General features: G+C 34.1%; 1 protein-coding gene across 7 annotated transcripts in view; it reads right to left on the bottom strand.

The window, feature by feature from the left end:
* Positions 1–18,530, bottom strand: part of LOC123670909 (formin-binding protein 1) — a 91,872-nt gene that overhangs the window by 25,333 nt on the left and 48,009 nt on the right. For all 7 annotated transcript variants that reach the window (XM_045604488.1, XM_045604492.1, XM_045604494.1 and 4 more), the window contains exon 3: positions 2,134–2,187. In XM_045604488.1, coding sequence (XP_045460444.1) covers positions 2,134–2,187 — 54 coding nt within the window. The remainder of the gene's footprint in view (positions 1–2,133; positions 2,188–18,530) is intronic.

The raw sequence follows: 18,530 nt of genomic DNA, 5'->3' as shown, positions 1-18,530 counted from the left end.
TTTTCAGTTTTTTCATTGTCCTCACAAAATTTTAGTACTGCAGTTATCAAAGAACTGAACTGAGTTATTCGCATCGAAAAATTGTCTGTGCTGTATTTTACAATTCAATGTGTTTCGTTGAATATGCAATTTATTTGTAAAAACATCAGTTTTGAATTGACTATACAGGATGTTCCTGACTTGGAGGAACAAACGAAAATAGCAGATTCCTCGGATCATTTTAAGAAATTAAGTCCTATAACATAGGTCCGAAAACGATTTGTTTTCGAGATACAAATGTTGAAGTTCGAGATTTTTTCTCATGGCACCTTTCTTTCACAAGATATTTAACTTATATTTGGTATAGGATATATTGCATATTTAAATTCAAAGTTTTCATCATGTGATATGCTAATTTTGAATGCAAATCAACAGGGTGATATTTTTTCTGGAAGAGTGCCCGCTTCTTTCCACCAGAACTTTTTTTTTTGGTGAACCACTGATAGTTTAGAAAAATGTGAAAATAAATTGTGGTCCATCACTACACTTCATGTTTTCTTGTCGGTTCTTGTCAAACAATTCTTCAGTGATCCTCAGGAAAATTCGAATAATTATGAGATCCAATTTATGAACAATCTAATCAAAAAAATGCTATTATTTCGAGTAATTTTTGGTTTCAATTCCGATATTAAACCTTTTTTTTTCATATTCCAGATATCAATAAACGTTGTCTCAAAAAACTATTTTCGATTACAGAAGATTTCCTGATTTTCGAATTGATAATAAGCAGAATATTTATTATTTTCTGTATCTTCTTCTTCTTGATAGTGCCAATCCGTTATCGGATATCGGAGACCATTCTGGGCTATTGTGACCTTATTAACTGCTGCACGAAACAGTCCAATTGTTGTTTCCGAGAACCAGACTCTCAAATTTCTGAGCCACGAAATTCTCCTCCTGTCGGGACCTCTCTTTCCCTCAACCTTGCCTTGTAGTATTAGCTGGAGAAGGCCGTATCTTTGTTCATTCCGCATGATGTGGCCCAAGTACTCCAGTTTCCTCCTCTTCACGGTGTCAACAATTTCAGTTTTCTTGTTGACTAATATTAGCACCCTCTCATTGGTCATGTGCTCTGTCCAACTGATTCGGAGTATTCTTCTGTAGAGCCATATCTCGAATGCTTCAAGCCTCTTACACGAAGCTTCAGTAAGCGTCCATGACTCCACCCCATACAGAAGCACAGGAAAGACATAGCACTTCAGAAGTCGTATTTTGGTCTTCTTGTTCAGGTCGTGATTCGTGAAAAGTTTTTTCATTTTAATGAAAGCTGCTCTTGTCTTTTCAATTCTACAGCGGATTTCCCTGGGATGATCCCATTCATCATTCATATTTCTGTATCTACCTGCTGAAATCCAAGGTTTGGCAACTATTGCTCTCCTAGTGTCATCAGTTGTTTCACTCGAAGTTTGACTTTGAAGTTTGTTTTCTGAATTTCTGATATATTTAGGTATTTATTTCAATATATTTTGAGTTAATAAGAAACTCTAAGGTTCATTCTAAATAGAATTGAACATGACTGTTTTAAGGTTAGATTTATTAATCAAAATTTCAAATGAACTTGAACATCATTCAATTTTACACCAAAAAGCTACTCTTGGTAAAACTCGATACAATGTAGCGTTTTATTTTATTATTTTTTTAATTTAATTTTCTTCTTGTGATATTTGCCTAGTAATAATTATAATCATTACTGTGTACCAGCATCCGTTATATAATTTTCAAATCAAAATATTCCGAAAACGGTGCACTGTATCGAGTTTTACAAAGAGTACCTTTATGGTGTGAAATTGAATGATGAAGTTCACTTGAAATTCTGAGAATCTAACCTCAAAAAAGTTATGTTCAATACTATTTGGTGTGAAACGTGTAACTAGCGTCTTTTATGAGTCAGTTAGAAAAACAAATTCATGGGATATACCACCTTCCAAAGCATATTCGTATGAAATTTCATTACAATGTAACTAGTAGTTTCGGTAAAATACATCTGTAGATATTAAATAAATATAATTTATATTAAGGTATAGGTTTCTACGCAATTTTCGTGAATTTTATTTAAAGTTGAAATGTTTACAATAAAAAGATAATTCTACTTACTGATGATATTCATCCTCTTCCTTTTTTTTTGGCTGATAACTCTTGCAAAGACGCCTGAAACACCAAAAAATTAAAAATTAATATTAGTTAATTAAAGAAATTTTCGAATTATTGTTCAGAATATACAATTAATGTCATTTTGAAATTTGAAATGATATCCCATCTAAAGTAAAATGGAAAAAAATTCGATAAGTGTTCTACTAGAAATAGATTTAAATTAACAATTCAAAATGATTATATTGGGTAGACTATGTATTATCTTTGACATTTCTTATGTCATTTGTGTTCAGTAGGTTAGGCTGAAAATGAATATTCTTTACACCAGTACCAAGTACTGAGTCGCACTTGGTTTCACTTCCAAATTTATCTACAATAGAATAAATAGTGAGTGGATTAAATAATTGTTTATGATTCAATAAACTATATTATTATTATATTATTATTATAATAAATAAGTGATGTCGTCCTTGAATTCACAAATGAACACTGATTTTGAAGAATAATTAAACGATTTCTGAATGTTGTTGAAGCGCGTATCTTGTCATGATTAAATGACATAACCTACTGAACATCGAATATTCAATATGTAAAATTGGGGTAGAATTGGTAATCCAGATCATAAAATGTTGAAATTTAAAAGGGTTGGGTTTCTTCTAGAACGATTCCAGTTCGTAATGAAAATAACTCAGCTAAAATCAATGAATGAATTAATTTATACAGAGAAACAAGACGTACAAAATGAGGTTAACTATTTTCAAATGTGCCAATATTTGGTTTTTAATTGGCCATAATTTCCTTATATGCTGATTTTTTCCGTTTATATTTGAATTCATTTGTAGCTACTTTGTAAATATAACTTTCGATATCTTGTAGCTGATATATCATGCAAATGATACTTTCTTTTTCAATATCAATTTAACAAGTAATATTGCACGCTTTCCAAAAAATGTACCATCATGCAATTACCCATTTGGAATTTGAATATCCCATGTTATATGCAGGGTGAGTCAAAAATGTGTACCGATCTTTCTGGGGGTGATAGTACATTGAAAAATAAGTATAGTTTGATGAATAAACTCATGGCCCAAAATGCATATAAAGGTTGATATATCCTTCCAAAGTTGATAAAATTAAAAAAATTCCCCGCATATCTTCTAAACGGTGAATGCTAACAGATTGAAATTTTTTTTATTACACTTCTACATTTTTAATAATAAAAAGGGTGTTTTTAAAGGGTGAGTCATGATTTTTTCGGAACAATTTCTTTCGTTGTATTCGTTTTGGTCACATGATGTCAGCAGATTCATTCATCGCGAGATTTATCAATAGTCATAGAAGTTGTACCAAAAAAATCATGACTCACCATCTAAAAACAACCATTATAACAATATCTGAATGAAATTTCAATCTGGTGGCATTTACCGTTTAGAAGTTATGCGAAGAAAGTTTTTTATTTTTATCAACTTTGGAAGGGTATATCTCCTTTAATATGCATTTTGGGCCATAAGTTTATTCATCGAACTATACTTATAATTCAATGTTCTATCACCCCCAGAAAGCCCGGTACACATTTTTGACTACTCACCCTGTATAAGATGCCTTGACAGAAATTGAATAAATCAAGGTCTCGGTATTAAAATAATGCAAATTTTTTTGTACCAATATTTCAATATTTTCTCCCATATCACAGTATATCTAACCACGCACAGAACAATTCTAGAATAAATACCAATATGCCAGCAGATCTACACCCACTCTGCAAAATCAGGTAGATCCTTGAATATCTGTTTATTCAGTTTGGTACCTGTACCTATAATTTCTACAGGAAACATTAGCCGTATGAAAATTTTTCAATTCCAACTACTTTTATAGAATTTATCAATTTATCGTCGGGAATTTTCTTCTTTTAAAAAGAAAAATTCTAAAAACAGTACTAACTTGGAGTTAGGAGCTTTTGAGCACTCGTCGTTTATGCTCCTATTGGATCTTTGAAGACCACAATACGATATCTAGGTCATATATGGAATGGAATTTATACCAATGTCATTGTTGTCGGTTAGGTTATATAGACAAGGGGTTGTGATGATCGATGATATGATCCTCCTGAAATTCGGCATGAACAATTGAGTGATTGCTTTTGATGAATAAACGTAATTTTAACCTAGTCATTTGTTTCTAAGGCAATTTATCTAATCTAATTTAACTAAGTCAGTGGTTTTCTCTATTCTTTTGTTTATGTTAAATTTTTTTAACTACCGTTGCTTGAATTTCGAACCAGGAATGGTGACTTACAATGCTCCTTCTATCTATTAGGGCTTGGCCAATTGAAAAGTCTGATGCACAGATGGCGGTGCTAGTATTAAATCCATATGATTTTTAGTTAGTACCAACCTTCAAACGATACGTATCAAAATTTGACAGCAGTGCGACCATTAGTTTTTGAGATATTGTGTTGTGAGTGTAGCTACTTTTATTATTTGAAAAAAGATGAAAAAAAAATTTCGTGTTGTGATGAAATATTGCTTTTTGAAGACAAAAAAATACAGTTGAAGCAAATTCTTGACGTGATGAAGAGTTTCCGGGATCTGCACCAGGAAAATCAACCATCATTGATTGTTATGCTAAGTTTAAACGTGGTGAAATGAGCACCGAAGACGCTGAACGCAGTGAATGCCCAAAAGAGGCTGTCACCGAGGAAAAACTCAAAAAAGTTCACAAAATAATTTTGAATGACCGTAAAGTGAAGTTGATCGGGGCAGATATTGAGAAGATATCATCTGAACTACAAGTTCAGATGAAAAAGCTGTGTGCAAAATGGGTGCCGCGCGAGCTCACAATCGATCAAAAGCAAAAACGTGTTAATAATTCTGAGCGGTGTTTGAAGCAGTTTAAGTACGATAAACCTGAATTTTTGCGTCGATATGTGCCGATGGAAGTACATGGCTCCATCATTTTACTACGGAGTCCAATCGATAGTCAGCTGAGTGAACTGCACACGATGAACCGAATCCAAAGCGAGGAAAAACACAACAGTTAGCTGGCGAGGTTATGACATCAGTATTCTAGCATGCACAAGGTATAATATTCATTGATTACCTTCAAAAGGGCCAGACCATCAACAGCAATTATTATATGGAGTTATTGGATCGTTCAAAGGATGAAATTGTTAAAACAAACGGCCCCATTTGAAGAAAAAAGGTGCTGTTTCATCAAGACAATGCGCCGTGTCACAAATCAATGAAAACAATGGGAAAATCGCATGAATTGGACTTCGAATTGCTTCTGCATTCACCGTATTCGCCAGATCTGTATCCCAGCGACTTTTTCCTGTTCTCAGACCTCAAAAGAATGCTCGCTGAAAAGAAATTTAGCGCGAATGAAGAAGTAAGCGCCGAAACTGAGGCCTATTTTGAATCTAAAGACAAATCGTACTACAAAAATTGTATCGAGAAGTTAGAAGATCGCTATTATCGCTGAATCGTCCAAGAAGGCAACTATGTTGAATAATAAAATCGAATTTTGTCAAAAAAAAAAAGATGTGTTTTACTATGGTAGACAGGGGACTTTTCAATTCGCCTGTTACGTCAAGACAATAATCGGAAAAAAATTGTACAAAAAATCTCAACGTAAAATTCGCACCGTTTTCGAAGACCGACAATTTCCGATAGCTTTTCGAGGGACGGCATTCATCATCGAGTAGGCGTCAGCGGTCGCTGATCCGCGACGTGGATAGATGTCGCGACCGTGAACGGGTTGGTTGTTGGTACTCGAGTTTTTGTCCACATAACATCTTCGCCGTTCGGAGGCATTCGTCGTTACCAGCAACGCAGGAATTCGAATTTAGAATTCTCGGAAGAACCGCTTCCAAACTGACCAACGATTATATATTTACATTTCGAGTCGGCGCGAATGAGGTAATAAGGCCTGTGGCTGGACGCGATGGTGCACAAGAAATCCGGTCAACAAAGCCATCGGCGATTTTGGTTTATTGAAATCGGTCTAAAGAATAGTAGGGTAAAAGCACTGGTTAGCCGACCGGCACTAGTTCTCGACCATTCCGTGATTTCAGATAAAATAATAATAAAAATATATCATGTAGTGCAAAATATTTTCGCGGTACGTGTTCTCGACCATTTTACCCTTCCAAGATAGTTTGCATAGTAGTGGTATAGGTCAAAGTTTTCGCGATAAAAATTAGTTTATAATCGTCTATCATAGAAAAGGGTTTTTTCTCGTCCTCTCTTAGAAAAGTGCTTTGTGATATATGACCAGAAAATAGAAATTATTTCTTATTTTGAATGAATTATGTGTGTATATTTTGTTCCATATCAACTATAAGATATATTTTTGAGTGTATTTCAATCAAGAAGCAAATAAATGTATATTTTTTTGTTCAATATTCGGCGGTCGCGAACTGGTATTGGAAAATTTGTATCTTTTATTTCTCGACCAAAGTGGTCGAGAACCAATATGTTACTTCAATAATTGTTTATTTCAACCGATATATTTCTGTTGGATCAATTTGGTTTTTTTTCGATACCCTGGTTTATTTATTTATCTACTTTCTGAATTACGACCACCGAATTAACGTTGAAACACTTATTTCTACCCTTTATTTATTCGAGGTCGAGAACCAATTTGATTGTACTTAATTCTCGACCACTGGTGGTCGGTGTTTTATATTTTATTTACTCATTAGTTTTTAAATAGATATTAAGAGCAAAATAACCAAATAATGTTGTATGAGATGCTATTTTGAAATATTTAAAGAAAGTGGAAACTTTTGCAAAATAATTTTTTTTTACGTTCCGAGTGTTTCTTACTTGATTACCTCATCTGAAACCCATCTGAGTGATAGGTAGTGATGTCGATGGAACGGTACGAGAGTAAGTACTAATCACTCATCTCGCTCTAAAGTTTTTTATTTTATTTTCAAGTGGAACGGCCACTATTATTAGTGGTCGAAAACTAACACAAAAATGGTCGAGAACTCTGCGGCGTGGTCGAGAACCGAAGGTTATTGCGATTTTCTATATGTTTTCACATTTCAAAGGTTAAATGCGGAAAGAACGCTTAAAATTATATGACAAATCATTTAAAACTCTCCAAAGAATCGATGAACACCAACACCATTAAAATTTGATAAGTTTATGTGTGAAAAAATCGTGCTCGAAATCGATGTTTCTGTTAACTGGTCGAGAACCAGTGCATTTACCCTATAGAAGACTCTCGTTAACTCAAAATCCTCGATAACTCGAGTTATTTTCAATACTCTTGGAAAAACTTGGCTCAGCTGAAAAAATTCCCATGCATAATTGGAAATGATTTTACAGATATATTTTACCATTTCACCTCTATAAGTCGAAGAAACACAAAAATTACCTCTATAACTCGAAGTCTGTAGTTAATTCCAAACCCCGCTGCACAGTGTCAGTGAATCAAGCGTATTTAATGATGCAATAATTGCATCGTGAGGTTTTATAGAGTCTTGTTTTGTTTGTTGTTTCGTTTTGTAAAGGCTTAAGGAAATACATCTTTTTATCCCTACTTTCCTAAGCCTCTGAGAGACCTCTCAGAAGATTCGATTTTTTACGAAGAGAGAGTTTTCACTCAAACTTGCTGAAACAAGCTTAAAAATATTTGAATAAATGCTCCTGAGCATATAATTGCAATAAATGGTAAGTTAGGTTGGAAAAAATGTTGCCTACAATTAAACGAACAATAACACTTCGAATTAATTAACTCTTTTGACGTTTTGTAGTCTAAATCAGACTCCTTCGTCAGACAAACTTTTAAAATATTCAGAATTTGTTAATTGCAATTTGTCAGCACAGAGAGACGTTGGTCTATTTCATTATAATTAAAAAGTGGAATAACTGTCATTTGTAATTATTTTGCACGCTTCAGTTCATGTTGCGCTGCTGAAGTTTTCGAAGACGCGGTAATTTGTCGATTCGTCGTGTGCGATTGGTCGGGATGCGGATGCGCGTATCTAGAGAAAGAAACAGAGAGAATATTCTGGCAGATTTTCAATAATTATCGAGACTTCAGGAAGAATACCTTGTCTTAAATTTCATCCATTACTAGTTTAGGTTGAGATTTAGAATTAAATTTAACGGCGAGAATTGTGTCGGGATTCACCGGCGTGAACTTGGCAGCCACTTTTCAGCAGCCGATTTCATTCCAGCAGCCAAACGACCAGTGGCGTCGGTAGAATTCAAAACTAACGAATCGCTCTGTTTTTGGGGTGCAACGCAAGAATTTGCTTTTTGAGTTTACTTGAACGACTTCAGTCAAGTTTTTATGACATTTCAATGCACAAAATAATATTATAGATGAACTTGAATTATGCTGATCAATGAAACGACGGGGTATATACAAGTATTTTCACGAATGAAACCTTGAAAAACGTTTAGTCAAGTTGATATTTGGAATACTTACTCTTCAATAGAAACAGAATAATATATCCTAAGCACATTGATTTGCAGGCCGTCTAAGGGGTAGTTTACACTTGTGAATTTTTCGAAATTTTCAAAAATGACCCTGTCAAAAATGTTTAGCCAAGTTCATATTGGGTATTATTACTCTTAAATAGCTACAGAATAACATATCCGAAGCACATTGATTTGCAGGCCGTCTAAGGGGTAGTTTACACTTGTGAATTTTTCAAAATTTTGAGAAATGACTCTCTCAAAAATGTTTAGCCAAGTTGATATTTGGTATTATTACTCTCAAATAGCTACAGAATAACATATCCGACGGATTTTGATTTGCAGGCCGTCTTAGGGCTAGTTTACATTTGTGAATTTTTCGAAATTTTCAAAAATGACCCTGTCAAAAATGTTTAGCCAAGTTCATATTGGGTATTATTACTCTTAAATAGCTACAGAATAACATATCCGAAGCACATTGATTTGCAGGCCGTCTAAGGGGTAGTTTACACTTGTGAATTTTTCGAAATTTTTGAGAATGACCCTGTCAAAAATGTTTAGCCAAGTTCATATTTGGTATTATTACTCTCAAATAGCTACAGAATAACATATCCGAAGGATTTTGATTTGCAGGCCGTCTAAGGGGTAGTTTACACTTGTGAGTTTTTCGAAATTTTTGAGAATGACCCTGTCAAAAATGTTTAGCCAAGTTCATATTTGGTATTATTACTCCTAAATAGCTAAAGAATAACATATCCTGAGGATTTTGATTTGCAGGCCGTCTAAGGGGTAGTTTACACTTGTGAATTTTTCGAAATTTTCAAAAATGACCCTGTCAAAAAAGTTTAGCCAAGTTCATATTTGGTATTATTACTCTTAAATAGCTACAGAATAACATATCCGAAGGATTTTGATTTGCAGGCCGTCTAAGGGGTAGTTTACACTTATGAATTTTTCGAAATTTTCAAAAATGACCCTGTCAAAAATGTTTAGCCAAGTTGATAATTGGTGTTATTACTCTTAAATAGCTACAGAATAACATATCCGAAGGATTTAGATTTGCAGGCCGTCTAAGGGGTAGTTTACACTTGTGAATTTTTCGAAATTTTCAAAAATGACCCTGTCAAAAATGTTTAGCCAAGTTCATATTTGGTATTATCACTCTTAAATAGCTACAGAATAACATATCCGAAGGATTTTGATTTGCAGGCCGTCTAAGGGGTAGTTTACACCTGTGAATTTTTCAAAATTTTGAGAAATGACTCTCTCAAAAATGTTTAGCCAAGTTGATATTTGGTATTATTACTCTCAAATAGCTACAGAATAACATATCCGACGGATTTTGATTTGCAGGCCGTCTTAGGGCTAGTTTACACTTGTGAATTTTTCGAAATTTTCAAAAATGACCCTGTCAAAAATGTTTAGCCAAGTTGATATTTGGTATTATTACTCCTAAATAGCTACAGAATAAGATATCCGAAGGATTTTGATTTGCAGGCCGTCTAAGGGGTAGTTTACACTTGTGAGTTTTTCGAAATTTTTGAGAATGACCCTTTCAAAAATGTTTAGCCAAGTTCATATTTGGTATTATTACTCCTAAATAGCTAAAGAATAACATATCCGAAGGATTTTGATTTGCAGGCCGTCTAAGGGGTAGTTTACACTTGTGAATTTTTCGAAATTTTTGAGAATGACCCTGTCTGAAATTTTTAGCCATGATAATATTTGGTTGTGTTACCTTCATGTTAATCTCCTATGGAATATAGATTCAAGTTAAATAAACTCAAATAAGACTTAACAAGTTGCACAACAATGAGCCACAATAGCCCGCAATTATGCGATGGGAAGACTGTCCACAATCCACAAGTGCAAACTACCTCTTAGACGGCCTGCAAATCAATGTGCTTCGGATATGTTATTCGCTAGCTGTTGAAGAATAACTTTGCGCAATATCAACTTGGCTAAACATTTTTGACAGGGTCATTTTTGAAAATTTCGAAAAATTCACAGGTGTAAACTACCCCTTAGACGGCCTTCAAATCAATGTGCTTCGGATATGTTATTCTGTAGCTATTTAAGAGTAATAATACCAAATATCAACTTGGCTTAACATTTTTGACAGGGTCATTTTTGAAAATTTCGAAAAATTCACAAGTGTAAACTACCCCTTAGACGGCCTGCAAATCAATGTGCTTCGGATATGTTATTCTGTAGCTATTTAAAAGTAATAATACCAAATATGAACTTGGCTAAACATTTTTGACAGGGTCATTCTCAAAAATTTCGAAAAATTCACAAGTCTAAACTACACCTTAGACGGCCTGCAAATCAATGTGCTTCGGATATGTTATTCTGTAGCTATTTAAGAGTAATAATACCAAATATCAACTTGGCTAAACATTTTTGACAGGGTCATTTTTGAAAATTTCGAAAAATTCACAAGTTTAAACTAGCCCTTAGACGGCCTGCAAATCAAAATCCTTCGGATATGTTATTCTGTAGCTATTTGAGAGTAATAATACCAAATATCAACTTGGCTTAACATTTTTGAGAGAGTCATTTCTCAAAATTTTGAAAAATTCACAAGTGTAAACTACCCCTTAGACGGCCTGCAAATCAATGTGCTTCGGATATGTTATTCTGTAGCTATTTAAAAGTAATAATACCAAATATGAACTTGGCTAAACATTTTTGACAGGGTCATTCTCAAAAATTTCGAAAAATTCACAAGTCTAAACTACACCTTAGACGGCCTGCAAATCAATGTGCTTCGGATATGTTATTCTGTAGCTATTTAAGAGTAATAATACCAAATATCAACTTGGCTAAACATTTTTGACAGGGTCATTTTTGAAAATTTCGAAAAATTCACAAGTTTAAACTAGCCCTTAGACGGCCTGCAAATCAAAATCCTTCGGATATGTTATTCTGTAGCTATTTGAGAGTAATAATACCCAATATGAACTTGGCTAAACATTTTTGACAGGGTCATTTTTGAAAATTTCGAAAAATTCACAAGTGTAAACTACCCCTTAGACGGCCTGCAAATCAATGTGCTTAGGATATGTTATTCTGTTTCTATTGAAGAGTAAGTATTCAAAATATCAACTTGGCTAAACGTTTTTCAAGGTTTCATTCGTGAAAATACTTGTATATACCCCGTCGTTTCATTGATCAGCATAATTCAAGTTCATCTATAATATTATTTTGTGCATTGAAATGTCATAAAAACTTGACTGAAGTCGTTCAAGTAAACTCACAAAGCAAATTCTTGCGTTGCACCCCAAAAACAGATCGATTCGTTAGTTTTGAATTCTACCGACGCCACTGGTCGTTTGGCTGCTGGAATGAAATCGGCTGCTGAAAAGTGGCTGCCAAGTTCACGCCGGTTCGGGATTCTCGGTAAGTGTCGACATGAATATTTGCATTCAACAGGTAATAATCTCACCAGAACACGATTGATTATATTTGAAACAGTAGTTTTTTTTTTAGAGTCGCCCATCTAGTAGAAAAGTATTTCAGGTTTGGTAGAATTCTTTTTGTGTCAAATAATTTCAGCGAAACACCTTCTCAGGTTTATTTTATGATAAATGTAATGATTTCTTTATAATTTCTTGGTTAGAAATCCGAGAAGGAGTTGTAAATTTCAGGTTAACATATTCTAATATCGTTGTTCATTTTCCCAAAGCACTTCCCGTGGGATTGGAACAACAGAAACCTCTCTTGTGATTGAAAAATATCGAAGAAGTACTTCCTTGAGATATACAAGTAGTTCCTGAAACTGAGAGAATACCTGCGTAATTCCTGGCGTTATTACATTAACTTCACTGTTAAGTTAAGTTTTAATTTCAATATTATTTGTTAAGAGTGAAAAGGATCGATCTTTGTATATTTTATTTTTATTGAATTTGTAAAAACCTGGGTAGGAGTTTTGTTGTCAAATAAGCCAAACCACCAAAAGAAATCAGTCTTTGGAGTTACACTTTCAGTTTTGATTCAAATGAAATGGACGAAACCAAAGGACCCCGCACGTTTAGTATGGGAAATGGCTTTCCGTGAATTTGGCCTAATTTTTGATATGTTGTAGTTCTTGATGAACTGATCAGAAAAGTCCCTAGCCACAAAGCTCAAATATGGACAGTTTTCGAGATATGGAGCTGTGAAAATGGATTTTTTGCAATTTTCGGGGTTTTTGCTCATCAATCGGGGAACTCTCATTTCTGGTATTGATGGAATTTGGATGTTCGGCGGCCAGAACCCGACTGACAAATGATCTTCCTTGGTTATATCAGGCACCGCCATCGATAATTTTTTATACGCTGCTCCACATTGGCTATGAAATGAGATACAAAATCCAAGACCTTGCATACATCTTTATATGACACAAGATGACGCCAGAATAATTGACATGACCGAGAAACGACATATTGTGAGATTTTTTTAAGAGAGACCATAATAACTGAATCCTCATATATCTGATGTCCAATAATATGAAATATGTTAGCCGAAATGTTCATAACCAGGCATCGCGAGCTGTAATGGGGGAAAATGGAAAAATCATAATCATATATCCTCAGGGATAACAATTGTGATCACTATTGATGTCATTTACATATGTGATTGGTTTCTCACAAATCTCGATAATCTGACAATGGGGTGCCAAGACATTTTCCTCAGAATGTCTCGAAATTGATGATAGCATCCACAGACAAACGAATCCGTGAAAATGTCTGCAGTTTTGATGCAATATAGTACTATACGGGTAGAATATAGAAGTCCAAGTGTTGAAACTATGAATGGAACTTCCGATATTAACCCACGAATTCTTGATAATAATTTTTTTTCTATGAACTTTTTGAACTTCACACATACGAATGAATACTATCTAATAATATGATCTTTGAGTGAAATTCGAGGCCATTTTTGGCTATTCGCATTCGAGGATATAAACGATGTTGGGACTCTTTATTTAGAAGGAACGATAGTGTGAAACTCTATTACCGATCCCATTCTGGAGGCCCACGCACCCTGTGGGCAGACTCGCAACCATAATTCAGCCTGAATTTATTATGCGTTCGCCCCCGCACTCCGTCTTCTGGTGAATCCCACGGATAAAGTTGCAAACAAGCCGCATTGCACAGAAACAAAGTAGCCGATCAAAGTCTACGGCTAAAATAAGGATGAAACAACGTATACCTCAACGCGATTGGACGTTTCAAACAGTACAGAAAGCGGATGAATTTAAAAAAAATATATAGGTAAGCAACGGCTTTAATTAAGGAACTTTTGAGTGCTCCTTCCATTCATTAAAATCACTCATAGAATAATATACATAGATAGAGGGAGTATACGCAATTTTTACATGTCCCCAACATGGTTAGATTACGTTGTCGGATTGTGATATATTTTCAAATCCACAATTTTACTATATCGTTATGAATGTATATTATATTGAATGAAATATTCATTTGACTGATTTCTGATTAAATATGCAAAGGACCCCGCACGTTTTATATGGGAAATGGCTTTGCGTGAATTTGGCTGAATTTTTGATATGTTGTAGATCTTGATAAACTGATCATTTGAGTATTGTGCACATTTCGAAAATGGAGTTTTTTTTTGAATTAATTAATTAATATTAGGATATTAATTGAAATGCCTGGATGCATAACCGATATTGTTCACATATTATTACATTTTTTTCCAAGAATGAATTCAAAGTTTCCTCATTGGGAATTTAAACCAAAATGAGAATTCTAATAAAAAGACTCTTTGGTTCAATAAACTTCCGAGAATAATCGAGGAATGAAAGATAAGACTCACCACATCACCATCATATTGTTAAACTTCCGGTCATCAGTCTGCTGCTATGAAATTTTATGTTTTGAGTATAATAGGACCAGTGCCTCTAATATAGTCAAAAAACAATTAAAAATCGTGCAAATTGTACCCTATGGTTTATTATATAGACATGCGAAATTCATTTCGATCGGTGTTGGGACATGCTGTACTTCATTGTTTCATGCTTTAAATGTTATATTTTTTTGTAGTGTGTTATTGTCATTATGACACAAGATTAAGTTAGAACGAAGTTGTCAATAAAAAATCGTCACAAAAAGTCACCTTCCAAGTATTTATTTTATATAATTAGAAAGCGACTCAACATAATTGGCATCCGGGTACTTTGGCCAATGGGAAGAATATTAGAAATTTATGATGGAAAAGATGGAGTTAGCCGGGTCGCAAAAGTAAAAACGAAGAACGGAATAATAATTAGGCCATTCCAAAGGATTTATCCATTAGAATTAGGAACAGCATCAGAATCAAACAGTAAAGAAGTTATCACTACAGAAAAGAAACGAAAGAATAAGAAAAAAGAAGAGAAGAATGAAAACTCAGTCGAAAGATCAAGGTTTGGTCGAATCTTGAAGGCTCCAGCAAGGTTGGGTGTGGAATAAGCTTGGGGCCGGAGAATGTTGGGACATGCTGTACTTCATTGTTTCATGCTTTAAATGTTATATTTTTTTGTAGTGTGTTATTGTCATTATGACACAAGATTAAGTTAGAACGAAGTTGTCAATAAAAAATCGTCACAAAAAGTCACCTTCCAAGTATTTATTTTATATAATTAGAAAGCGACTCAACATAATTGGCATCCGGGTACTTTGGCCAATGGGAAGAATATTAGAAATTTATGATGGAAAAGATGGAGTTAGCCGGGTCGCAAAAGTAAAAACGAAGAACGGAATAATAATTAGGCCATTCCAAAGGATTTATCCATTAGAATTAGGAACAGCATCAGAATCAAACAGTAAAGAAGTTATCACTACAGAAAAGAAACGAAAGAATAAGAAAAAAGAAGAGAAGAATGAAAACTCAGTCGAAAGATCAAGGTTTGGTCGAATCTTGAAGGCTCCAGCAAGGTTGGGTGTGGAATAAGCTTGGGGCCGGAGAATGTTGGGACATGCTGTACTTCATTGTTTCATGCTTTAAATGTTATATTTTTTTGTAGTGTGTTATTGTCATTATGACACAAGATTAAGTTAGAACGAAGTTGTCAATAAAAAATCGTCACAAAAAGTCACCTTCCAAGTATTTATTTTATATAATTAGAAAGCAACTCAACAATCGGATTTTTCATCACGATAATATTGGGTATTCCTTCTCAAAAAATTCTGATTGATATATGTTTATTTAAATAATTTATTTAATTAATGAACATAAACAAGACAATGACAGATAATAATAATGAGAAAATTACATAAAATAATTCTCAGTACGTTACTAAAAATGAAATTCATTCTACAAAAACTAAATGCATCAATTTCACAACCAATCCAAAAAAAATTAAGAATACTGTGATCATCTTGAAATTTTTAAAATACTTCATTCGTTTTTTTTTTCGATTAAAACAATAAAAATCGTTTTAATTCAGGGACCAATTGCTAAAAGTGTCAGGGTAGACCATGTCGTGGAAATTACTTGAGTATGTATATGAAAAGCAATTTTTTTTTTAAGAAATATAACGAAGAAAATGAATTTACTGAATTCTCATTCGTTTTTCAAGCTCTCAATTGCATTTTAGCCGATACGGAATATTCACCCCACGACACTCTAAGGAATTTGTCCCTGAAGTAAAACGATGGGCAACACAAAGCAAAATCAGAATATCAAATTTGTTCAGAAATGAATGAGAATTTCAAGAATAATTTATAATTTTAAAAGAAGCAAAAAATATTCAATGTGAAACCCATATAGACGCCACTGGAAAAAAATAATAAAATTGTTTGTATATCAGATTATGTATCTTGAATATGTATATCAGAGTATGTATCGTAGTGCCGTCAAAAAAATATCTGCAATAGCATCATGATGGATGTGAAAAAATAGATTTTTTCCCTAGAAACTTCGACACACCCTGTATCTCAAAAGTTGACAAGTTTACGACATACGTTCATGTGAAGTTTTTTATTTAAATGACTCCAAGAGTCACCCCCTTAAACATTAGCATATTAATTAGTTATTAATACTCCAGAATCTCAACTAACCTCAGGTTCGAATCTCATTGATGTATATAGCTTTAACGCAGTTTATAATTTAAAATTTCTTCGGCAAATTCCACAACTTAAAACGGAAAAAAACAATAACGATTACTAACGCCAAAGATAATCAAGTGAACACGAAATATACATTATCTATATTTTTCCAACATCCAATTCGACTTACAGAATGAGAGAGTACAACTGATGCTGTGATATTTATACTTTTATCGTTTTCTCTAATGAGGTTTGATTATTTTAATTGTTTATTGTGGAATGCCATACTTAAGATGTTCCGTTGTATTGAAGAGATAACCTTTGTTGTGGAATTTACAGCTGCTGTTGCGCGAATTTTGTTGGAACAATATAAACAATACCCCGGAAATTGTTTATTTGAACAAAACAAAACCGAAATAAGAAAAATTGGAATCTATTGATTTCTATATCAAAGATACATCACGCGCTGGAGAGCAATTGTCGAAAATATCGACAAAATCATGGACATTGTCGAGTCATGTTTCGATTGCTGAAGAGTTGAAGATTGCACAAAAAACCGTTTGGAACCATTTGCATAAGGCTGGTCTCAAGAAGAAGCTAGATATATGGGTACCACACGAGCTACCGCAAAAAACCTCTTGGACCGAATTTCCATCTGCGAATCGCTGCGGTTGGTGGCTGGTGATGAAAAGTGGATGACTTACGACAACGTCAAGCGAAAACGGACGTAGTAAAAAAGCGGCGAGCCGTCGGAAACGTTCAGGAAGGTTTTGCTGTGTGTTTAAACGGTGGGATTGGCAGGGAATTATCTACATAAGCTGTTCTCCTAAGGCACAAGTGTTGACTTGGAACTGTACTGTCAACATTTGGACCCTCTGAAGGAAGCAATCGCCTAGAAGCGACCAATAGGAGAGGAATTGTGTTCCATGGGGACAACGTAAGGTCACACACATAGATAGTTACTCGCCAGAGGTTCTGATGCATCCACCTTATAGTACGGACCTGGCCCCAAGTGATTACCATCTCTTGCTGTCCATGGCAAACAATTTTGCTGGTGCAAAATTCGTTTCAACAGAGGCTTGTGAAAATCGACTGTCTCAATTTTTTGCCAATACCGACTAGGGCTTCTATGAGAAAGGCATACACAAACCTTCAAAATAACAAGTTATAGAACAAAACGGCGCATATTCAAACTAAATCGGATCATTCTAACTGTGGTAATTGAAGTCTTGATTTGTATGCAGAAATAATAATTTTTTTTTCTATACCTCATACCCTCTTGTGTCCGAGTTTTCTCATGAAGTTGTAAAAGTGAATAAGCTCACCTCAACTCCTCGATTTGATTAAAAATTACTGAACTTTGGCACAGCTCTGATAATAAGAAGATACTTCACTAAAATCAACATTCTTTTTGAAAAGTCCAGATTATTCATAAAGCCCATGTTTAAGAAAGTTTTCACAAAATAGTCCCATTATAATGACAACAATCAATATCCCACATCGAAACAACATACCACTAGGACTTGGTACATACTAGACAAATTTTCATGTGATTGAGATTGAATACTTTTATTCTTTTGCTATTCCATAAATTCATCCTAAGAGCATATGATTGACATACTTCCAAGAGGGCCATAATTGTTTTAATGTGAAAACAAATTAGGTGAGTTGAAAGAAACTGGATATTCTATTGTGGATATTTAAATTGAATACTTCTCATTTATTTTCAGTGCCAAAATCAAGATGAATTAAGTAGTAAAGTTGGCTATAATATAGGTACACATTAAGAACAAATTTGATTACAAGTGGAGTCTAACATTTTCCATTGATTACAGAGCCAGAATATTTTACATATTTCCATATTTTCATACTGATGGCTTCAAAAATATTGATGCATTTCAATATTTTTAAGAGATAGTTGGAACAAATC

The sequence above is a fragment of the Harmonia axyridis genome, chromosome 1, assembly GCF_914767665.1.
Source record: "Harmonia axyridis chromosome 1, icHarAxyr1.1, whole genome shotgun sequence".
NCBI classification, from domain to species: Eukaryota; Metazoa; Arthropoda; class Insecta; order Coleoptera; family Coccinellidae; genus Harmonia; species Harmonia axyridis.
Note: the sequence above shows the minus strand (reverse complement) of the source record. Positions and strands in the feature narration are given on the sequence as shown.